General features: G+C 41.9%; 1 protein-coding gene across 1 annotated transcript in view; it reads right to left on the reverse strand.

Annotated features, from left to right (window-relative positions):
* The window catches only part of LOC132825515 (heparan sulfate glucosamine 3-O-sulfotransferase 3A1-like), a 204,618-nt gene extending 185,583 nt beyond the window's left edge, over positions 1-19,035 (reverse strand). The window contains exon 1 of the mRNA XM_060840866.1: positions 18,278-19,035. Within this exon, the coding sequence (XP_060696849.1) occupies positions 18,278-18,735 (458 nt within the window). The 5' untranslated portion in view covers positions 18,736-19,035. The remainder of the gene's footprint in view (positions 1-18,277) is intronic.
* Between the last annotated feature and the right edge of the window lie 6,663 nt (positions 19,036-25,698).

Here is a 25,698-nt window from a genome sequence, read left to right on the forward strand (position 1 = left end):
GTTAGGAGGATTGGCAGTGATAAATTGCCCAGTGTCCAGGAGTGCGCAGGCTAGGTGGCTTAGCCATGGTAAATGCAAGGTTATAGGGATAGGGTAGAGGGGACGGGCCAAGGTGGGGTGCTTTTTGGAAGGTCGGGGCCGAATTTTCTGTTGCCACGCTGTAAAGATCATATGGTTATTGTTTAAAAAAATCATACAAATCAGTCTCCAAGTTATGTGGATAGTAGATGCTGAGGTGTTGCAATCTTGTAGTTGGATGATCCCAGTAACATTGATATTGGTAGTGCAGCAGTTGATTGAGATTCCTGGCAGGGAGAGCTAGTCAACAGGATTCTGTCCTGTTTCATTCTTAATTATGACTTCACTGGCTTGCATGGCTTCCAATAGTAAAAAACATTTATCCTTACCTGCAGCGTAGGGATAAATAATGGCTGTCCTTAAGCTGGGACGTTCACATGATATTAGTCCACATCAGTACATCAGCCCGTTATTGCACACAAAACCAAATGGTTTTTAACCCATTTTTCCACATATTCCCAGTAGGGTAAAGCAGAAACACATCTGAAGCTTAGAATACAATCCCATGTAATGGGTTCCTGCTGGAAGGCATCGTCAGCTTTCATCATCTCTGTAGCTACATGAGATCACAGCCCAGATTTTAAGAATTGCATCTCTGTTTTTGAAGGGCTGTTGTTCAAAATTCCCTCGGCACCTTTCAAAAGGTATAATATTCCATGCTTCCTCTCAAAGCTTTGCCAGTCACTAAATTTACATCCACAGACGTCTCTTGTCTGTCTATCCTCTTTAAAAATACATGTTGTAATTAAAAGTTCATTGATACATGTCCTTAAGGATTCCAAAATGATGAAAAGTCTACAGAATACAATGTGCTGAATAGCCTCCTTCCACACTACATAGTTCTATAATTCAATGGTACACACACACACGACTATTCATCTCAACTGATCACAAGAATATGTCATATTACCATCATTTATTATAAGGATGCTTTAAACTAGTCATCAATCTGCCTTACTGTTTCTGATATCAAACCCAATGTTTGAGCAAGGCAGCCAACTAATTAGAATGGTTAAATATCTTTTAAAACCAGGAGGGCAAGTTTCTAATCAATTTGCACAGTTGCTATTTCCAATTTCACCATTTTACAAATTAGCACTCTAACTTATAGAACATAAAGGTGTAACTTTGACAAACAACTTTAAAGTAACGAGTAAAAAATGAGGTCTGCAGATGCTGGAGATCACAGCTGCAAATGTGTTGCTGGTCAAAGCACAGCAGGTTAGGCAGCATCTCAGGAATTCCTGACATTATTCCTGATGAAGGGCTTATGCTCGAAACGTCGAATTCTCTATTCCTGAGATGCTGCCTAACCTGCTGTGCTTTGACCAACTTTAAAGTAACCACTTGCTCCCAAAATCCAAGTTATATGGTTCTGAAGGAAAATCACATTGGACCTGAAACACTAACTCTGTTTCTCTCTCCACAGATGCCAGACCTGCTGAGTTTCGTTAGTAATTTCTGTTTCGTGCTCAAGTTTTTGATAGGAGATTGCACACAGTCTCGGAATCACTGGCCCTGGTAAGTAATAATTTCCAACTATTTCAGGGACATTCGTCAAAACTTCAAATCTCCAGATAATAAAATATATCACTCAGGCTAGTTGAAGGTTCAAAGCAAATGGTCTGAAATGAAAATTGAGGCAAACTCACAGGGTTCCAAACTGTGGTCAAACAAAAGGACACAGTGTCCTCAATCTTAACTGCAGCTTGGCTTTCCCCTCTCATACTTTCTGCAATTCCACAGTAAAAAGAGACATGTGTTTCCTACCAGAGGGCACATTAGTAGTGGGGTAGCTTGGTGGCTCAGTGGTTAGCACTACTGCCTTACAGCGCCAGGGACCTGGGCTCAATTCTAGCCTCAGGTGACTGACTGTGTAGAGTTTGCACGTTCTCCCTGCGTCTGCGTGGGTTTCGTCCCACAGTCCAAAGATATGCAGGTCAGTTGGATTGGCCATGCTAAATTGCCCATATATTAGGTGCATTAGTCAGAGGGAAACAGGTGGGTTACTCTTCGGAGGGTCGGTGTGGACTGGCTGGGCCGAAGGGCCTGTTTCCATGCTGTAGGGAATCTAATCTAATCTAAATTGTCTGTCATGTCCATGGATGTATGAGCTAGGTGTGTTTGCCATGGGAAATGGGGGAGGTGGGATGCTTTTTGAATGGTCAGTGTGGGCTGAATGCCCTGCTCCCACATTGTAGAGATTCTAAATCAGTGACTTGGCAGAGATGTGCCTCTGTAATGTTGGATCGATGGCTATGTGACACCATCTTGCCAAACCATGCATTATAAATGTCTTAATTCTGGGTTTGAGACATTTATACTCTCCATAAAAATCTACAGACACTGGATACTGAAGTTTCCAACTTATAAATTCAGCCATAAAATTGAAGCAGCAAAGTTTGTTGCCATTGTTAAACAACAAGCCTGTGAATGCTTTAATTTGTGGATGGCCCAAGGTACTCAGTGTCAGGTCCATCCCCCACTCAGTTGGCTCTAGTATCAGTCACAAAAACAAGAAAGAGGGCAGGTTTCTGCCTCGAAGGTCAGGATTTTCTCCAAGATAGAGAGAATCAGTGGCTGGATTGTCCTAACTGGATAGTTACATCCTGGGGGATGGGGTGGGATTTATTTCTGCTGGTAAATGTCCAGTCCAACCTCTGGACCTCAATAATCAAATGTCTTTCCCTCCATGCTACCCCATCCTGTCACAAAGCAGAGTGCGGTTTAAAACTGCCGGTCGGGCAATGTAACATTTTATAATGTTTCAGCAAACCACCTAAAGTAGCCTTAAATGCTGTTTATCTTATTTAGTCAGTTGGCATATTTCAATGAGGAGAAAGTGAGGATTGCAAATGCTGGAGACCAGAGTCGAGAGTGTGTGGTGCTGAAAAAGCACAGCAGGTCAGGCAGCATCCAAGGAGCAGGAGAGTCGATGTTTCGGGCATAAGCCTTTCATCAGGAATGTGTCCCATTCCTGATGAAACCTCGACTCTCCTGCTCCTCGGATGCTGCCTGACCGGCTGTGCTTTTCCAGCAACACACACCCTCGACACTGACATATTTCAATTGTTAGTCACAGCCAACATTATAGATTTTAATGCAGACAATAACCTTTTAAAGGAAGCAGGAATACAACCAGTGGAGGGCTGGTTGGAAAACATAGGCCTGAAGGTCTTCCTACAAGTGTAATACTACTTTCCTGTATCATTACCTTTATCGCACCCTTATCCTACTTGAGTCGTTGACCTGAATAGAAAATTGCATTTCATCACTTTGAGTTGTAACCCAGTATTTCTAGCTATATCTCATAAATTAGAGAATGGCATTATTCTTTTGCTTGAATACATAAAACACATGACTCCCTCGCTCACCTTTCTAAATGCCACAATCCTGATTAATTATTCCAGCTCCCCCTTTAACTACAGTTTTCAAACGCATTAGGTAATTTTCAGATGCTCTTATTGTTCAATGGTTTTCATAATCCCAGATCCAACTGATTCCCTCGAGCAAAAACAATGGGAATTATACCCAATGTGAAAATAAATACAGCCGTGGACTTGTCCAGCACTCCCACTTTGAGTGTTAAACAAATGAATGGCTATGCTGCAGGCATTAGCTGATTCATCTGCCTTGGGAGGTTTAATTTATGGGCTGTTTGCCTGGGTCCCCCACTCTGAGAATCTTCTACTCTGCAAATATAGAATTAACCAAGGTCCCAACCATGTGAAAATAATTAATCAATTGAGTCCAATCAACCCAGTCACGCATAATATTAAATAAATAAATGGTCCTGCCAGGGGGCATCAATTGATTTATCAACTTGAGCCGATTTAATATATCTGCGAACTGCACAGTTCCCCTCTCACTCTGTGAGCTGACATGCAATTAATTAATTAAAGACAGTGAGGGCACATGACCCATTGAACAAAATGCAAATAATAATTTTGCCTCGTTAAATGCTGCACTTTTCTCTGGCGTACTTGCGCTCCCATCCCCACACAATCTCCAGTCCCTGTGCTATTTTCTTTGTATACAGTTACCTGTTCTCATTTAAAGCTTAGTTTGTGTTAACCTATGTTTTCTATACCTTCCTTCTTTTTCTCTTCCCAGCTTCTAGAATTAACGCATTCTGTTTTTTTTCTCACTCTACCTCTTGCCAGTTTGGAAAATAAGTCCCACGTTTTCATTATGCAGCTTTCATTGAATGTCTCTCAGCATCAGTTTCTCTTCTCCCCATCTCTTCTGCACCCAACTTCCATTTATCATTTTTAATCTCTAGCTAATGACCCAACTTTACATTTAACGTCACATCCAACTCCCAACTGCTCCAAACTCCACCCCCCAATACTGATTACTTGGCACAGAGAAGGTTTGTTTGAAGGTTTTACCTTTGCTTTCCGTATATTCAATTCCTTCTCAAAAGTTAGAATTGGGTCTGCTTCCATCACGCTCTCAAGCAGTATATTCCAAATCACAAGTCCAGCCTTTTTTTAAAAATGTTTCCCGCTGCTGTTGGTTAATCATCTTAAAATTTGTATCCTCTGGTTACCACCTTTCAACCGCTGGCAACAATTTCTCCTTATTTACTCTACAAGTGAGGTACCCTATAGGTTGCAAGGTGGCTGGGTGGTTAGCACTTCTGCCTCACAGTGCCAGGGAGCTAGGTCCGGTTCCACCTTCGGGGACTGTGCGGAGCTTGTACGTTCTCCCTGCATGTGTGTGGGTTTTCTCCAGGTGCTCCAGTTTCTTCCCACAGTCCAACGATTTGCAGGTTAAGTAGATTGGCAGTGTTAAAATGCCCAGAGAGTCAAGGGATGCGCGGGCGAGGTGGGTTAGCCATGGGAAATGCGGGGTTACAGGAATGGGGTGGGTGGGATGCTGTTCATTGGGGCGGTGTGAACTCGTTGGGCTGAATGGCCTATTTCCACAGTGTCGGGATTCTGTGAAAGGTTGGACCTGTATCCACTGGAGTTAGGAAGAATGTAAAGTGACCTTATTAAAACACAAAGACATGGAGGGATTTTGGCAGGATCAAAGTAGACATCTTGTGGGAGAGACTGGAACTAGGGGGACATGAAATTCTCTCACGAGACTGTAGAATGCTCTTCCCCACGGAGAGTAGTGGAGAAAGAGTCATTGAATATTTTTAGTGCAGACGGAGATCAACGTCCTTGTTGGTCAAGAATCTAAGGCCGTTGGGGGTAGATGGGACACTGGAGTTGAGGCCACAATCCCATTAGCCACAAAAGGTAGAACTGGCTCAAGGGTCAAATGGCCATCAGTTACTCCAAATTTGCATTCATGTGTCATTGCTTGTTATTGGAAGCAGGGATAAGGCAGAAATCTGCAATATGTTCATCCTAATACTCATGACTCCCATAACATGTTGCTTTGCACCCCCCCTTTAAAAACTATCACAAATTTCACAATCTGCAGACAAAAGAGTCCACTCAGTCAATCGTGCCTGTGCTGGCCCTTTGATCGAGTCTCCAATGATTCACACTGTCTCTGCTGTATTCACTTTGCGTATACTCAATTCTTTCTCAAAAGTTATAATTGGGTCTGCTTCCATCACGCTCTCAAGCAGTAAATTCCAGATCACAAGTCCAACCTTTTTAAAAAAATGTTTCACACTGCTGTTGGTTAATCACATTAAAATTTGTATCCTCTGGTTACTAACCTTTCTACCATCGGCAACAATTTCTCCTTATTTACCCTACAGACTACAGTAACCAAGGCGACAGTTTGTTATATAGCAGCACATCCTTCACTCTCTGTGAAGTTAGGTGTATGGTGCAGTTCATACACCTTTAATGAAAGCAAAACTGCACATTAGCCCTCCCCTCTCCACCCTCAACCAGTGGTCCACAACATTTCAATTTAACACATCAACCATACTGCTCATACCTAACAGTCAACTCAGTCCTGCACTAAACTATGAGGGTTCTTTCCTTGGCTGCGGATCACTGCCTGGTTGGAATTGGCTAGAGATCAACCAAAGCCATTTAATAAAAGACTGCAGCTGGAAAATAAGGAAGATTTATATCCGACTAACCTGGTCTTCATTTAAACTCAGGGCCCCGAGGTTAAAATAGTGTAATAAGTTAGATTCCACCCTCTAAATTACGGGACCTGAATTATTGGCCATTGCAGACAGAGAAGATGGAAATTTCCCATTTCCCACCTCCCCCTCAATTATCTATATAGAAGTAGGACTCTATGTTCAATTCACATTTTGCTTAAGACCCATGTGCTGGGCAGATGTCTATTTCATGTCTATGCTGGTGACACGTAACTCTGTTCTGCTAGGGAAATGTCAAGAGGCACATGATATTTAGGGAGAGAAAAGCCTCACTCCATGACATAATTCACATTCCCATTTTTCCAAAATAAAGCCTGCCAACTGAATGGGATTGCACATCGCCCATCACAACCTCACAAAAGAACTTGATTTAAAACAAACGTCAACTGTGGCCACAGAAGTGTGTAAGTGGAAAAACTCCAGCAGTGACTGCGACAGACACAGGGCTGAGCAGCCCAGTCTTGCAGATATTTCCACTGAAGACCCACTGTTGAAATGTGATTAAATATTTCTTGTCAAAAAAAGATTTTCTTTCATGGTACCAACTCTTGAGTTTGTGTTCCACTCAGAAGGCCACATCAAGCACTGTCTTTAGGCTTGGCTCTGTAATAGTTCTATTTACGGCATCTTCATACCAATTATTGCCACACAATAATTCCAGCTATACCTGGTTCTAATCTCTCCATTGCAAACACTGATAATCTATTCAATTAGCCTTACTGTCTTTTATTAATTATGATTCTTAGCTTGTGTTTCCATCGCTCATATTCGCTCTGACCAACTCACTATCCAATTCCTCTCATGCCCTTTCTGTTCTAGCCAACTCCACCCACACTGTGCTATTTATATCCAGGGAGGAGTAGCTCCATTACGTCACAGCTCAGTTGGTCCAGGCTCCTAAAGCCCTTACACAACACATTTGTTAACAGGATGAAGTAACAGGATAAGCGTGTACTCAAATGAAAGACAGGTTGCTAGAAAGCACAGAGGAAGAGAGGGCTGTTGAGGTGCATCTTCACAAATCCCTGAATCCAGCAGAACTGGTTAGCAGTGGAGTTAAGACAGATAACAGATCACTTTCCTTTATCCGTTGAGGCATAGAGTATAAGAGCAGGGAGGCGATGTTGAAGCTGTTAGTATGGCCACAGCTGGAGTACTGTGTGCAGCTCTGGTCACCACACTACAGGAAGGATGTGATTGTGCTGGAAAAGGATGAAGAGGAGATGTGCCAGGACATTGCCAGGGATGAACCATTTTAGTAGCAAAGAGACACTGTATAAGCTTGGTTGTTTTATTTCAAGCAGAGAACGCTGAGGGGGCTGCATAAGATTGTGAGAGCAATGGATGGGAAGCTGCTTTTCCCCTTGGTTGAAGAGTCAGTAACAAGAGGGTGTAATTTTAAAGTGAAAGGCTTCTGATTTAGAGGAGACTGGAAGGAAAACATTTTTTACCAGAAGGTGGGGGGGAATCTGGAATGCACTGCCTGGGAGGGTAGTTGAGACAGGAAACCTCACAACCTTTAAAGGGCATTTAGAAGAGCACTTGGAAAAGGTCACAACATCCAAGGCTATGAGCCAAGTGCTGGAAAGTAGGACTCTTGTAGATTTTGACCAGCTTTAATCAGCGTGGACTCAATATAGCCTCTTCGGTACTGTAGGAGTCTATGATTCCAAGACCACAAAAATTCAAGAGAGCAAGTAACGTTGAACGGCACTAAACACAACTTGTGCATTTCAAGCAGTAAATCTTCTCACGGGACGGTTAGCAAACTCAAACATGGACTAATCCAAAGGGGCAGACACTGGTACAGCGGATCAAAACCTTGGGCAAAGAGGTGGGTTAAGGAGCATCTCACAGGAGCACATGGAGTTGGAAGACATCCCAGAGCTCAGGGCCCTACAACTGAAGACAGAATCACCAAGGGTGGGGCAAAAAGTGTCCAGGGATGTGCAGGCTGGCTGGGTTGACCATGGGAAATGCAGGGTTCCAGGGATTAGATATTGGAGATGGGTCAGTGTAGATTTCATGGGTTGAATGGCCTGTTCCCATACTGTAAGGATTCTATGATTCTCAAAAAAAGTAGGCAATGATGTGCAAGAATCTATAATTACAGAAGAAACTGTTTCAGGATTGCTGGGGAGGTTACACCAAAGAGAGGGATGATTTGGATATCAATATGTGCTGCATTTGGCCCAGGGAAGAGGTAGACCAAAGATATGAAACAGGATTGCCACAGCTGAATACTATCTCATTTTCTCCTTCTCAAACGTCTAGTCATGTAAGATGTCTAAAGAAAATAAAGCAGCCTTCCATGCGTTGACTCCCATGATCAACCAATCAGCTATTGTTCAAAATCTTAATGTGACTGTGAAGCAAGGTACTCAATCATGCCTCTCAAACTTGAATAAGTGTTTGGAAGAAGTAACAAAGGGGATTGATAAGGGCAGAGCGGTAGATGTGATCTATATGGACTTCAGTAAGGTGTTCAACAAGGTTCCCCATGGGACACTGGTTAGTAAGGTTAGATCTCACAGAATATAGGGAGAACTAGCCATTTGGATACAGAACTGGCTCAAAGGTGGCGGTGGAGGGTTGTTTTTCAGACAGGAGGCCTGTGACCAGTGGAGTGCCACAAGGATCGGTGCTGGGCCCTCTACTTTTTGTCATTTACATAAATGATTTGGATTGAGCATAAGAAGTACAGTTAGTAAGTTTGCAGATGACACCAAAATAGGAGGTGTAGTGGACATCGAAGAGGGTTACCTCAGATTTCAACAGGATCTGGACCAGATGGACCAATGGGCTGAGAAGTGGCAGATAGAGTTTAATTCAGATAAATGTGAGGTGCTGCATTTTTGGAAAGCAAATCTTAGTAGGACTTATACACTTAATGGTAAGGTCCCAGAGAGTGTTGCTGAACAAAGAGACCTTGGAGTGCAGGTTCATAGCTCCTTGAAAGTGGAGTCGCAGGTCGGTAGAATAGTGAAGGTGTTTAGTATGCTTTCTTTTATTGGTCAGAGTATTGAGTACAGGAGTCGGGAGGTCATGTTCCAGCCATGCAGGACATTGGTTAGGCCACTGTTGGAATATTATGTGCAATTCTGGTCTCCTTCCTATCGGAAAGATGTTGTGAAATTTGAAAGGGTTCAGAAAAGATTTAGAAGGATGTTGTCAGGGTTGGAGGATTTGGGCAATGTGGAGTGGCTGAACAGGCTGGGGCTGTTTTCTCTGGAGCGTTGGGGGCTGAGGGGTGACCTTATGGGGGATTACAAAATTATGAGGGGCATGGTTAGGATAAATAGACAAAGTCTTTTCCCTGGGGTCGGGGAGTCCAGAACTAGAGGGCATAGATTTAGGGTGAGAGGGGAAAGATATAAAAGGGACTTAAGGGGCAACTTTTTCACGCAGAGGGTGGTGCGTGTGTGGAATGAGCTGCCAGAGGAAGTGGTGGAGGCTGGTACAATTGCAACATTTAAGAGGCATTTGGATGATCTATGAATAGGAAGGGTTTGGAGGGATATGGGCCGGGTGCTGGCAGGTGGGACTAGTTTGGGTTGGGATATCTGGTCGGCATGGACGGGTTGGACCGAAGGGTCTGTTTCCGTGCTGTACATCTCTATGACTCTAAGAGCATGAAAGCAAAAAGTAATAATTGAAATTTAGCCAAGAGGTTTTCCATGAAAATTTGGAAAACCATGTCTCTTCTTCTAGGGAAGAAAGACTCCATGACAAAAGTTTGAAAATCAGACAATTTGGCAAAGGACAGTGGGTGTATCAGCTACAGCTCAGTTGATGATTCTCTCATCTCCAACCAGATCACTGAGAGACTTGAATACAAATCAAAGTGACAGTCCTGTAGTGTAGCGAGGAAATGCTGCACTGTTGGGAGGTTCTTGCTTTCACTAAGATGTTAAATCAAAGCCCTGTCTACTCTTGCAGGTGAATTTAAAATATTCCACGGCATTATTTTGAAGACTGAATTGAATGGAGTTGAATTGAATTAGCTTTATTGTCACATGTACACAGGCTTACAAGTCGCCAAGTCTGGCGCCATCTTAGGTACAAGGTACCTAGGTACAGATTATTAAGTAGAAATTCTTAGGAAAACAAATTTAGGAACATCAAGAAATAAAAAGTCCAGTGTTACAGATTGTTGGTATGAGAAAAGAGAGAAATAAACAAAGATAGCTGAATACGTTTTGTCCCAATGTCCTGTTCAAATATTATTTCCTCAACCAACACTATTAAATAAAACCAAATTATCTTGTCGTTATTACATTGCAATACTTGTGTGAAAACTGATGGTTGCATTTTCTACAACGTGGTTAGTTTTGAGATGTACTTCAAGCACTTGGAGTGTCTGGTGGTCGTAAAATCAGCTCCATAAATTTAAAGTTTTCTTTTGCATTTCTGTCTGGGCTATTTTGATGGCATTTTAATCAATTGCAATTATTTTGTCAACAGTTTGGCAAATTATTTGGTCATGTCTACTGTGCCAAATTGGTCTGCCAAACTTGTGACAAACCTTCAACTCCAAATCCTCATAGGTTGGGTTCATAGGAGGCTGGACCACTTGTTAATTCAATCCACAATACACACACAGGCACACCTTGCAGCAGTCCGTTAGAGGTGGTACTGACAGATGCTCAAAGAGTGGGTTACTGAAAGAATAGTGTACAGCATCAAACACTCAATCACTCAAAGTGGGTGTTTGTGGGAAAGAGACCATCTGAAAAACATCAATTTCACATTTGTACTGCTGACAATTGTACTGTTGCAATTAATGTCAGAGAGAACTTCTCCTTGAGGATGAGAGAGAGCTCTACACAAACAAATTTTATTTGAAAGAAAGTGTAGAAGAGGAGTCTCACTGGATTTGTTTCATCTTCCACTCTCTTCATTTTAACAGTTTCTCATTCTCCTGCTTGGAAGAGCTTCCTGTGTTAAATTGGTTGCCACATTTCCTACCCCAGTACACTTCATCAAGTAGAATTCACTTTGTGATAGTCAGTAGTCTTGAAAAGCACTATGTAAATATCAGTCCCTCTTCATTTCTACAAAAGAAAGGCTACAAATCTCTCCAAATATCACGGTCCCCTTTGCTAAGTGACTTGCATTGAAAAGCACTACAGATAACGGAAAAAGGGCTACATAGATCAGGTGGTTAAGAAGACATTTAGCACGCTTACTTTCATTGCTTTGCGTATGGGAGTTGGGACGTTTTGTTTGTTGTGGCTGAGGTTGTACAGGGCGTTGGTGAGGCCTCTTCTGGAGTACTATGTCCAGTTCCAGTCACCCTGTTATAGGAAGGATATCATTAAGCTGAAGAGGGTTCAGAAGAGATTCACTCGGATGTTGCTGGGAATGGATGGCTTAATAAGACAAACTGGATAGGCTGGGTGACCTTACAGAGGTTTATAAAATCACGAGGGGCATAAATAAGGTGAATGGCTCTCTTCTCTAGGGTAGGAGATTTCAAGACGAGGGGGCATATATTTAAGATGAGAGGAGGAAGACTTAAAAAAAGACATGGGGACATTTTTAAAAAAAATACAGAGGGGTTCATGTGTGGAATCAACTTCCACAGGAAGTGGCTGATGCAGGTATTCTCATAACATTTAAAAAGATATTTAGATTAGTACATGAAAAAGAAATGTTTAGTGGGATATGGGCCAATTGCTGGCAGGTGGGACTAGTTTAGTTTAGAATTAGGATCGGTATGGACTGGTTGGACCAAAGGGGTCCATTTCCATGCTGTATGACCCTATGACTCTATAAGCCAGCCTATGGACATCTTGGCAATGAGTGATGTAAACAAGGTGAAGCCCCACTACTATATAAGCTATCCCATCAGGCCCGACTTTAGCTCTCTGCTTCAGAACTAAAAGAACATTGCACTCAATCCATACCAAAACCCTGGAGAAATAACTACACAGTTATCATGAGTCTCATCAGCCCTATCAATATTGCAACTATTTAAATCTATAATAAGCCTTCCAGAAGCTCTGAAAAAAAAGAGAAATTGCCTCATATATCATACCATCTGGCTGAAATACAATATTGAGAAAGCAAAAATGGATCTTTTTTTTGTAAGACTCGTAAAGTCAACACAGCCATTAAAGAAATAAATCCATTTAATTTTTACATTTCAACATACACGTTAACTACCCTCATTGAGGCTGGGCGTTCCACTTTATCATTTTTATTTAAAAAGGGAAGATGGGAAATATGGACAACTGCTCTTAATTTACCTCATTCAAGCACTAAACTCCAACATTATATTAATTATGGTGTTCAATCCAAATTGCATTTTTATCCATCAATAAGTCATTTTACATTATCTGTATACTGTATCAGATTGACTATTACAGCTATTATGTTTAATAGGAGTTTTTACAAAAATGCACATTTGCTATTTCCAATGAAGCATTAAGAGGACAAAATCACAATCAGTCATATGACTGAAATCCTGTATTTTCTTACACTCTTAAATCTTGTGTCTTTAACTTGTCAATATCATTGTGACCAAAGCAGCTTCACATCTTGTTACATTTAAACTGGATAAGGAGCCTCAATATACAGCTAAAGCTGAACTGATTAAGAATCACAGGAACAAATGCAGCACCATGAGTAGGTATTTCAATCAGCCGTAAAATTCATGGCATCTCAGGACATTATGGGTTTTGCTGAGTAGACAATTTACAATAAGAATTGGGGATCTGCCTGGTTCAAATTCTCCATAGGAATTAGAATTAACTTCATTGTTAAATGAGTCCAGTGGAAAACGTACAAGTTGCCGCTTACAGCATCATTTTAGGTACAAGGTACCTAGGCACAGCTTCTTCAGTTACGGTTCTTAGAAAAATAGGGAAGTAAGAAGTCCAGCATTTGCACACTGTCAGAATAACTTATCAAACGGAGAAAACAAATGTTCAGTGCAACATTCTCCCAACCCAGTCCACACTGGCACCTATGCTCCAGCCTGCACTGGGCCTTGGCTCCAGACCGCACCTGGCTTCACTTCAGGGTTCACTAGGCCGGGAGATCGCTCTGGAATCACCTCAAGGCTGGAAGTCCACACTGAGGCCATTACGCCAGGCTGTGAGCTTACAGACCCAAACCCACAACATATCCACTCAGGGGTCATTCTTATTGTGCCAGTATGCCAACAGTTAGGATCATCCTGCTACCCATTCATCACACCTTAAATGGCAGGTTTTTTTTACAAATAATCTCAACATTACCACATTATGTTGAGCTCTGACAATTAGGGATGTTGGGTTTGTACACATTTAAGGGCAGTTTTCCCATTTTCTTTCCCTCCCTCCTGTGAGCACAGTGAATTATACTGGCACTAAAGTTCCACAGATGCTGTTCGTCGGCCTTGTCTCTCTCTCTCTCTCTCTCTCTCTCTGTCAAACAGCAATTCTTCATGCGTAAGCCTACAGTGCAAGTGCTGCCAAGAGCTGACCCTGGCAATCATCAGAGCTGCACTCAACCTTGTGTTCACACCATGTAACAACAAGTGCACTTTCCAGCAGGGGTCACCGTGCAACATTCAGGAGAACAACACAACTCCTGCATTTTATTATGTATTGATGCTGGGGTGACGATGGCAATTTCAACATTCCCCCTGCTCAAATTGCCTGGCTCAGGACAGATCAATGCACACAAAGAGAACCACCTCAACCGGAATCTTTGCCTCGTTTGATTCCATCTTCCCCAAATACCAGTGTTGGCACCTGGCTGCTTCATTTGCAGCTCTACCAATGTGTGGTTTAAAAAGGGACCATTCTTCCTCACTGGGAAGACATCTAGACCACCTTACACCAGGCCTTTTCCAGCACTGCTGTCTGACTGGCCACTAGGGGGGTGCATAGCAGCAACACTGTGACATCTCATTTTTCTCCCCCTCCACCTCTCTATACACGTAGCTGACCCCCACTTGGAGCCCAGAATCGATGCCTCCTACAAATACTGTTCCAATCTCAATCATTGATAACATACAGGAGGCCTGCATTTTTTTTCTATTCTCCAGTATGTAGTTGGAGAGCCTGGTGCTTAAATTCAAATTATTCATGCATAAAATTCCCACTGGATGGACTGATTGCAAGGGAACACCCGAAGAAAATAAGTGTTAATGCATTACAGTCTCAAACGTGCAAGATCCTTGTGAACTGGACAACAAAAGGGAAGGTCTTTCAACAAACATTATCCATTTGATTAGCATCAATATCTAATCCTTACTGACTAGTGTCAAGAGATCACATTGCAAACTACACGCTGAAAGCCTACATTTAACACTACAAAAGCTGTTTATGTTAAAACTATATTGATAAGAAAAGTCAGTAATTCTTGCAAGAACATATTGACATTTCAAGCACCATAGAAGTAATTTTTGTAAGTGTCACGGTGCCAAAGCTATTTGGGTCCATTTGTGTCAGCGGCTGCTTGCTGAATTCGGAAGCATGGCTAATGCTTTCATTTAATAAATTCAATTACACCAAGAATTCACCTGGTAATTCTTCAGGCTTCACAGCAAGGTTTCTCTGTCTGTAGAATTCAAGGTGGATGAAGTAAAGAAATTCACTAAGGACACCTTTTCATATAGACAATGAATATTTAATATATCGTATTTTAAGTAAAAAATTGAGTCAAAATAGAGACAGTGGAGTTTGTGAAACTGGCAATGATATTTGAAGGCAGTTTTTGTTTTAAGACTACCAGGCAAACATTTTCTTGATGTTGGGAACAATGTCTCTCCAATAGAGATGCCTGAATAGGTTTTCAACAGCATAACATTTTAAAATAAAACACCATTCATTTGAAAGCTCAAAATGGATTTTTGCAAAATAACACAAGAGCAATGACAGACTGTTGCTGCTGACTCTTAATACAGCCACCAGCCACTTGAAGGTCATGCTCTTAAAACCAGTCCTAAACTCTGAGCAAATCAACCAAATGGTCAGTTTTGCACAACATCACTCTCACTACTTTTTTTTCAGATCCTACCTTCCCCATACAATCATTTCTTATTTCATCACATAAATGTGAAAGATTAGTTTTCTTTCTCATCTGTGATGAAAAAGCAAAGGCAGTAACAATTGGGAACAGGAAAGCAGATCCAATCAATTTTGAATTGGGCTTCATCTCATTCAAACAGTTTTAACTGTTAGCTCTCATCACATCAGGAATCTACGATTGTATATTCCTATCTTCCATTAAGCTCACATTCCATTCCAAAGATGGCAAAGATCGTAGGAAAAAAAATCACACAAGTGGATTGACACAAAAATTTATTAACAAAAAGATCAAGAAATAGATCAATCCTTTTAACATCAAGTTTCTAAGTTCCACAAACCCATCAGAGTTTTATAATTAATGAGGGAGAAAAAATGGGAGTATTGAGATGTACTGTGGTAATTAAATAGGAATGTCATTTGGTTAGAACACATATGGCAAGTGATTGGTACCTCAGGAAGTCAAAAGTAATCATTTTATGGGAACATGAAGAGGTCAGGCTGTGAAGTATAATATCCAGACTTTTCAAATCAAAATGCTAGTGATTAGACAAGACTATCTATTCACCTTGGCTTGTATTAACCCTTCAGGCAATTAGTTATTTCTATCTTTTGGAGATTGCAGTTCTGACATTTTGACAGTGGATAATGAGAAGAGATTTCTGTATTTTCCAAAATGGCTTTCATTGGAAATTATAGCTCAAATAATTAGTAACATCAACGTCATGTAAAATACATCTTGTTTCAGTATTTTAAAAGAAGTTTGAATGAGGAGACAGGATTTCAAACCAAGTAAATAGAAGTGTAATTCTTTAAAATGTATTTTCTGAATGCCATAGTGTTGAATGATCCATATGCTGCACTTTACTACTGAACATTAATAGTACACAGAAAAGCTGCTGAGACACATTTGCCTTGAACATAACATGATGCGCAGTAAAGGTGACAGTATGCTGTCCTTTTAATAATAACCAAATCATGGACTAAGCACAGGAGCTCCCAACAATTGCAACTATGAATCCTGTTGCAACTAAACTAGCAGTATTTGCTCAATGGTCCATAATACATATTGTACAACTGGTAGGCACTCTAACACCTGCTACCAACAAGAATTCATATCCACAACGGCAAAGGTACTGCCCATGAATACACTAAAAACTAATGGATTTAGGAGACCTGGAACGATGGTTACAAATTACTTGAACTCTTCTGAAGTTCTTGACTCCAACCAAACTTCTCAACAAGATCGTGACCTTGCAGTCCTTCTTATATACCATTATTAGATGTGTCATACTTGCACATTTGTGATGCCCTAACCACCTCTGCCTGTTGCAGACTGGGTAATGCCCATCTGTGGTCTGCAAACCTGAAACTTCTTCAACGTTTAAATTACACCAAGTGAGAGCTACAATACCTTCCAAATTAAAATACCACCAGTTCCAATGCGACAAAGCTTGTTGTGATACTTGCCTCAAGACAGAACTAATCCTGAAACATTTTGTCTTACAGATACAAGTCTTGCTGGATTAAAGTTGTGCATGGCTATACTGCTAACTTGGTGCACAGTGTTAACTATAAAACCAGAATGGGAATAGTCAGGGCTGCAGCATCATTGTGAGTTACTGATCTGATTACGAATAATAAAAAGGACCTGATGTTATTTTGCTGCTGTTATCAATACTCAGACATATTCTCTCTCTCTTTCTCACCCCCCGCACCCCCCCCCCCTGCCAATTTTCTTATTGTATTCTCATGACTTTTACTGGTGGAGCTTTCAATTCCCCTAGCACATTATCCACATCAAGCAAGCGCCTTTTTTCCTCTTAATTATATAGCAATATTGTGATTTTCTGGGTACCTTCATTCTGTGACCCCATATCATAATTCTTTTATCCATGCTGAAGGAAACCTGAAGTCTTTTGTGCAACATTAAAGGTTTAATCGGACAGATTCTGATTAAGCAAGAGAGTCCTTCTCACTTTTAAAGTAAACCATTTTGCAAAACTGTTGAAACAGAATAAATCCGTCCCAGAGTTCCAATCACTCTGCAATCCTGCAGCTGGACAGAACAAATAGTAGGCATTCCAAAAAGCTGCACAGATGAATTTTATGGATTTAACGTGTTTTAAATAGGGAAAAAAAAATCCAATAACTGTATTAATCCACTTAATTCAAATTAGATTTTGATTAAAGGTATTCGCCCTGATAAACTTTAATTTCACACTCCGCCACCTATTAAAGTTCTTACTTTCAAGGTAGAATGTGACACTGTGTCACACTGACCCTGAGCATTAAAAGTTGGTCCAATTACTAATTCCTGGACGTGCCTCTCAAAGCGATCAATGATGAGCCTCACACAGTTCTCTTACTTTAAGCAAAGCCATTTACCGTCAAACCGATTTGGATCATTTACATTAAGCTACCTCAGAATGCGATCTACCCTTCAGTCACACTGCTAGGCAGAATAAGCATTTTCTATTTCAAAGCTCTTCAAAGGGCTGCAGCAGATTAGCTTCGTAGATGCAAGGATCTTGTTTAAATTAAAGGAGGGGCAAAGTTTTACTGCATGTTGGTTTAAAAATAAACTTCATATGTAAAAAGAAAGAGCCGCGTGCTCCCAATGCGATGTACACAAAAGCAGAGCAGCTCAAATGAATATTCACCCACTTATAATCCCTAATTTCTGGCAATTGAATGGTTGAAACAAAATTACAGCCTGCTTTCCAACTTTATCCTGTATTTAAGATTACCACCCACGTCTCGGAGTGTGCAGAAAGTGCATTTTGGTTATTCAGCCAAATTTGAACACACTGCTAACAAAATGTATTAAGTTCCTTTATCACACATATCAAACTGTCAATAACGCGACTGAACACAGAGAGGATGCGCACCTAAACATGGTTATCTGTGAACAATTTTATTGTGTGAGGTGTGCGAATGAATATTTTGCATTTCAGTGACCATTGAAATTGAGGTGTGAGTTGGGTAGCTCTGTGCTGTGGGAGGAGAGAGCTGGCATGTACGGACGAGCTGTTTGCTCTGGGTATTTTTTTGTTGTTGTTGAATCCCTAGGATGCTGTGTTAGAGTCAGTACCTGTACCAGTTCAGTCCCCTCTCGTAGTTTCTATCGAAGAAGTGCGGCTCGGCGCCCACCGCCCTGACATCGGGGTGAATCCGTAAGAACTCCAGCAGAGCCCTGGTTCCGCCTTTCTTCACCCCGATGATGACGGCCTGGGGGAACTTCTGCGTCCCAAAGCTGTTGAAGACCGAGATGTTGGCGGCGGCTGATGCTGCTGCCCCCTGGCCGGTGGAAGGAGCAGGCAGAGCGGGCTGTTGCTGTCCATGTTCCGCGCTCCGGGCTCGCCCCGGTTCCCCGGCCGCCTGCTGCTGCTGCTGCTGATGCGGGGAGGCGCCCGCGATAGGGCTCGGCATGGTCTCGCAGTAGCCCGTCAGACAGTAGACAAAATAGGTGAGCACTATGATCATGGTCAGGAAGAGAGGCGCCTTCGAAAAGCCGAGATGAAACCAGGCACTCCAATTACAACATCCCATGGGTTGGCTTCCTGCTCAGAGAAAACGGGCCAAAGTTTGGAAGCATGCTTCTATTTAAATTTCTATATTCCTTTTGCTTTTTTTTAAACAAAAAAAAGTTAAGTCCTTAAAACACAAATTCTTTCCTGTCTCATCCATACAACGATTGGAACTCCATCAGCTCTCTTTCTCCCCATTTGTTATTTTGTCGTTAAAGGGGGATGTGCAGAGCTCTGTTTAATAGCACCATCTCTGTCTGTCTGTCTGTCTGTCTGTCTTCTTATTTTGCCTTTTGCCTCTCGAGTTTACAACCTGCCTGATTCCAACATGATGATCATTTCTAACTCGCTCTAACTTCACCAGGCATGGATCCACCCCCTCCGCTTGGTCATTGGGCGGGATTTAAATAGCCTACAATATATTCAAATCCCTCCAAAAAAAATCACTCAGGCACCTGCTTAAATGAAACCCCCCCCAGCACAACATATGGACAATGGCAATTGCATAAACAGCAGTCACATGTTGAATAAATAACACTATACATTTGCATTTATTTGTTTCAGAAAAATAACAGTTTCTCACTTTCTTTCGGACAGCTGCTCCAGATTTCATTTGCTTTATATTTAAACCGGATGGAACTGCACTGAGATATTTACATTTGCAGTGGTTGGATGCAAGTTATTCAAATCTTTCAGTCTGTGTTCTGTCCCTGGAGAGACCAGAGACCTGAATTGTATCAAATTGAACAACATAAAATCCTGTGGAGTTCTGAGGAAGTGTCACTCGACCCGAAATGTGAACTGATTTCTCTCCACAGATGCTGCCAGACCTGCTGAGCTTTTCCAGCAACGCCTGGTTTTGTTTCTGCTTTCCAGCATCTGCAGTTCTTTCAGCTTTTTTTGGGGGGGGGTGAATTGGGAGCTCTTGTGTCGCAGTTGTAGTATCCCTACCTCTTAGCCAGGAGGTCCAAGTTCAAGTCCAGAGGTATGTCATAACATCTCTGTACAGGTTGAGCGAACTACCCCAGCTGGATGTTGAAAGGATTGTGAGAGTACCTTGGAACAGGAGTCATAGTTCAAAAATATAGGGCACCCATTCATACCAGAGATCATAGAATCCCTACAGGGTGGAAACAGGCCCTTCAGTCCAACAAGGTAAAAACAATGACTGCAGATGCTGGAAACCAGATTCTGGATTAGTGGTGCTGGAAGAGCACAGCAGTTCAGGCAGCATCCAAGGAGCGAAATCGACGTTTCGGGCAAAAGCCAATAAGTCCATGCCAACCCTCCAAAAGTAACCCACCCAGAGCCACTCCCCTACCCCATTATCCTATATTTACACCTGACTAATGCACCTAACTTACACATCCCTGAACAATTTAGCATGGCCAATTCACCTAACCTGCACATCTTTAGGCTGTGGGAGGAATCCCATACAAATGCAGGGAGAACGTGCAAACTCCACACAGTCGCCCAAGGCTGGAATCAAATCCAGGTCCCTGGTGCTGTAAGGCAGCTGTGCTAACCACTGAGCCACCATACCGCACCAAGTGGTTAAGGGCTCATCTCATTGATATGTATTAAATAGACACGATTACATTATGTTAACAGCTGTAAGAGTTAATGCTGAATACAGCCATATACACCACTTACAAAAGTAATGTCATTTGGGCCTAAGGGGAGAACAGATTAGGATCTTGAAGCAGCTTTCACCTGGGTCTTCTTCATAGTCTCTGTAACAATGTCTACCACACTGGTGCATCTTGCATTGGGCTGTAGTCATGCAAGAAATCTATACCTTGTTTCAGACAACAGCCTATTCCCATTAGACCAGCACCAGCAGCCGAGGTCAAACAGGTCTCTACCAGGAAAGGTGATGGCGGCAACACCAATGCACATTGGTTAATACAAACTTGTGAACAGGAGTGATGATTCATCTTCTAATTGAATGATGAGGGAAAAGGTAGAATATGATGTCAAATTAGCCCAAAAGGACAATAAAAAAGTTAATTTAAAAAACTGATTGCAGTGCAAGTTTTAATTAAGATGGCAAATGTTTAGACTAGTCTGATTATTAGAGAAGATACCATTAGAGTTCTTTCAATTATATTCTTGAGATGGGAGTTATTACAGCTGACTTTTTTTTGTTGTTTAGTAAGTTGAACCGACTTTGCAGTTCTCATGATTTTGGAGCAAGTTGATGGAAAGGGTGACCACTCTTCCAGTCAGCTGTTCCCACTGTTTCAGAGTGCAGGCAGCAATGTAATCCAAGCTCAACCGAACACAGCGGAGAATGTGACTTCCACCAAGTTCAGGGTCATCTTATTGTGATAAGGATTACATTTCCTTTCACTGCAGTTTCAAACAGATTCCCAACCTCCCTGACTTGACTATGCCTGATGATACAAACAAGAAAAAAAGAGGAGGCCCTTCGAAACTACTCCACCATTTAATGAGGTCACAGCTGATCTGATTATAACCTCAACTCTACGTTCCTGTCGTGATTCATAGATTCAGACAGTACAGAGAAGGCCCTTCAGCAAAGCGAGTCTGCACTGACATAACTACTCTAAAAGTGTAGTCATCCCATGTGCTTGAATGCTGTGATATTTAAAGTACCCATCGAAATATGTTTTAAAGGTTGTGATGTTTCCAGCCTCCATAACCTTCCCAGGTGGTGGATTCCAGATTCCCATCATCCTCTGAGTGAAAACTCATTTCCCAAGATCCCCACTGAATCTCCTGCCCTTACTCTAAAACTATGCCCCCCCCCAACCATGGTGGATCCCTCAACCAAGGGGAACAACGGCTCTCTATTCACCCTGTCTATAACCCTCAATCTTATACACCTCAATTATGATTCCCCCTTTGGTCTTCTCTGCTCAAAAAGAAACAATCCAATTCTATCTAGTCTCTCCTCATAGCTCTCTATATACCTGATCATCTCTCATTCCCTTGCTAAACAAGAATATTTTGCCAGCTCACCCTAATACCATGTGACTTTACCTTTTGCACCAGTCTGACATGAGGGACCTTTAACACTTAAAGATTCTGCATCTACTGCCTTTTGAGAAAGGAATTCCAAGACTCTTAACTCTAAAAGAGCGAGAAAATGTTGTCTTGGTACATGTGGCTCATTGGTTAGCACTGCTGCCTCACAGCACCAGAGACCCAGGTTCGATTCCAGCCTTGGGCGACTGTCTGTGTGGAGTTTGCATATTCTCCCCATGTCTGTGTGGGTTTCCTCTGGGTGTTCCAGTTTCCTCCCACAGTCCAAAGATGTATTGGTTAGGTGAATTGGCCATGCTAACTTGCCCATAGTGTTCAGGCATGTGTAGGTGAGATGCATTAGTCAGGAGGAAATGTGGGGGAATGGGTCGGTGTGGACTTGTTGGACTGAAGGGCCTGTTCATACATTGTACGGACTCTATGAACTGCTTTTACTCAACTGAAAACCTTAGCTTTTCTGATTGTTTCCTCACAGCACATCCCCCTTCTACTTCAGTTTGGTCCTGATGTTATCCTCTCTGCAAATTTTCCAATGATTAAATCTCTCTTTTTCTATTGTGTTGCCGGGCCTGGGCATTATTTGCAAGTGAAGGCTGAGCACTGTAATGCCCCAGCCTGACTTGCATGGTCCTATTCTGGTTATCTCAATGCAAAACCTTTACAGCACAGTAAGAAAGCATTTGATTCGTGGAGGCTGACATTAACTCAGGAATACATTGATTAAGTTAAAAATTACAAATTGATGCGTGCATCCTCAAAATGCCATCGATTTGTTTTCCGGTAGCTTGGTTGCATGGCCTGTGTGTGTCCTGTCATTGAGAGGCAAGACAATTCACATCTATCATCAAATCAGCCTCTCATAGTTTTTTTTTTCGGGAAGTGTAATTAAATTTTAAAATTGCTGGCTAGATTCCCTGGGAAGAAATAGCCTTGTAGTGAAAGAGAGATGACAGCATCCAGTTCCAATTGCTCATGCTTTTTACAGCACTCCCTGTGGGTGAAGAGGAGCCAAGTTCATTAAAACTTAAGAGGACCTCTGCATCCCCGGACTTTGTCACCACCTTCCTGAATGTATCACTTCACTCAAATAATCCAGAAGTTATCCTTCTGTGCTGCTTTCTGCCTTTCGCCTTATATTTTCCAATTCAAATACTGATCCAACTTTCTATTAAGTACATAATGTTTGCACTTTGGTTGTTCTTTGCAGCAAAGCATACCATTCTTTAACACACCACGAGGTTAAGTAATTTCATTGCACTTTCTAAAGATGAGAATTCTTCTTAGTGTCGTCGCCTATCTTTATCCTTCCACCAACATCAGTAAGATAGATAACTGATCATCTTATGTGTTGGCTGCTTCCTGTGCAGAAATTAACTGACACATTTCCTTCAGCACAACAATGACTACAGCAGAGAAACAGAGCCTTCAGCTCAACCAGTCCAACGCCAAACTGAACGAGTCCCACGTGACTGCTCCTGGCCCATATCCCTCCAAACGTTTCCTATACGTAGACCTATCTAAGTGTCTGTTAAGTGTGGTAACATCCACCACTTCCTCGGGAAGTTGACTCCACATGCAAACTATCCTCTGCGTAAAATAATTGACCCTTATGTCTTTTTTTAAACCTCTCTCCTCCCACCTTAAAAATATGCCCCCTAGTCTTGAAATTTCCCATCCTTTGGAAAAGCCACCCAACTATCTGTACCCCTCATGATTTTACAAGCCTCCATAAGGTCACCTTACAAACTGCTTAGTCCCGGTTAAAACAAAGTCCCAGTCTAGCCAACCTTTTTTACAACTCAAATCTTCCATACCCAGCAACATCCTGGTAGATCTCTTCCGACCCCTCTCCAGTTTAATAATATCCTTCCTATTACAAGGCTACTAGAACTGGACACAGTACTCCAGAAGAGGCCTCACCAATGTCCTGCCCAACCTCAACCCAATTCCTTCAACAATACTGCCTGGAATCACACAATTGCTATAGTGTAAATGGAGATCAATTGGTTTATCACGTCTGCACTGGATCACTGAGAATTTTGGTTTAATTTAAATCCTCTGCCTTTTCCCCATTAACCTGCACATTATTTCTATTTAAATAATAATCATCCATTGCCCTTTTGAATGCCTCAATTGAGTTTACATCCACCACACTTCCAGAAAATGCATTCCATTTACTATGCTCCCCTCACCATAGTCCTAGCGTCATACAGCATTGAAACAGTCCATGTCGAATATAATCCCAAACTATAGGCAGATCACAGAGTTAAGTAGCATAGATAAGTAAATAATAGGTAAACACAGCAAAAACAAAAACAAAGGTACAGGTACTTATGAACTTCTATTCGGTGATCCATCAACCTCCTACATTCCAGTGAAAACAAACACAGTTTACCCAATCTTTCTTCAAAGCTAACCCCCCCCCCCCCCCCCCCCCCCCCCCCACCCCCAATACCAGGCAACATCATTTCTATACCCTCTCCAAAGCATCCAGATCCATCTGATAGTGTGGTGACCCGAACTGTACACAATATTCCAGGTGTGGCCTAACTAAAGTTCTATAAAGTTGAAGCATAACTTGTCTATCCTTATACTCAATGTCCCTTCCAATGGAGGTAAGTATGCCTTTTTTACTCTTATCTACCTGCGCTGCCACCTTCAGTGATCTGTAGACCTGCACATCCTATTCTTCTGCATATCAATATTCCTAAGGATTCTGCCATTTGCTGTATAATTTCCACCCGCACTTGATTTTCAAAATGCATCAACCCACATTTGGCCAGATTAAACTCCATCTGCCATTTTTCTGCCCATGCCCCATATCCCTGCTGTATCCTCTGACAATCTTCCTTACTATCCACAAGTACCCCAATCTTTGTATCGCCTGCAAACTTACTAATTAGACCAGATAGGTTTTCCTCCAAATCATTTATGCAGACCATGAACAGCAGAGGTCCCAGCACTGATCTCTGTGGAACACCATTACTTACAGCCTTCCAATCCAAAAAGCATCCCTCCGCCGCTACCCTCTGTTTCCTATGACTAAGCCAGTTCTGTACCCGTTTTGCCAGCTCACCCTGATACCATGTGACTTTACCTTTTGTGCCAGTCTGACATGAGGGACCTTGTCAAAGGCTTTTCTGAAGTCCATGTAGAGAATATCAACCCTTTTACCCTCATCAATCATCTTCATCACCTCCTCAGAAAACTTGTTCAAGTTAGTGTGGCACGACTTCTCCCACACAAAACCATGCGGTCTATTGCTGATAAGTCCATTTGCTTGTTAATGCATATAGATCTTGTCCCTGAGTACCTTTTCCAATAATTTCTCTCCCATCAACGTGAGACTCACAGGCCTGTAATTTCCAGGATTATCTCTGCTACCCTTCTTAAATAATGGGAATATATTGGCTATTCCCCAATCCTCTGTGACCTCACCTTTGGCCAAAGAGGATACAAAGATGTCTGTGAAAGCTCCAGCAATTTGTTCTCTTGCCTACCTCAACATTCTGTGATAGATCCCATCAGGATCCGGGGACTTATCTACCTTAATACTTTTTAAGATGCGTAGCACCTCTTCCTTTTTAATAGCAACTGAGCTTAGAAATTTAACACTCCCATCCTCTGCCAATTCCTTCTCTTTGGTGAATGCCAACACAAAGTATTTGTTTCGAACATCCCCTACCTCTTTGTCCTTGAGTGCGCCAACCCTTTCCCTGATCACCCTCTTGCTTTTTATATATGTATGAAAACCCTTTGGGATTCTCCTTAATTAATGACTTTTCATGACCCCTTTTAGCCCTTCTAATTCCTTGTTTAAGTTTTTTCCTACTCTCCTTATAAATTTCAAAGGGCTCCGTCACCTCCCATCCTCCTAGACCTTACAGATGCTTCCTTTCTCTTTATGAAAGAGATCATAACATCCCTGGTCATCCAAGATTCACGCAAATTGCCACATCCATCCTTCATTCTCACA

This window comes from Hemiscyllium ocellatum, chromosome 20, assembly GCF_020745735.1.
Source record: "Hemiscyllium ocellatum isolate sHemOce1 chromosome 20, sHemOce1.pat.X.cur, whole genome shotgun sequence".
Taxonomy (NCBI): Eukaryota; Metazoa; Chordata; class Chondrichthyes; order Orectolobiformes; family Hemiscylliidae; genus Hemiscyllium; species Hemiscyllium ocellatum.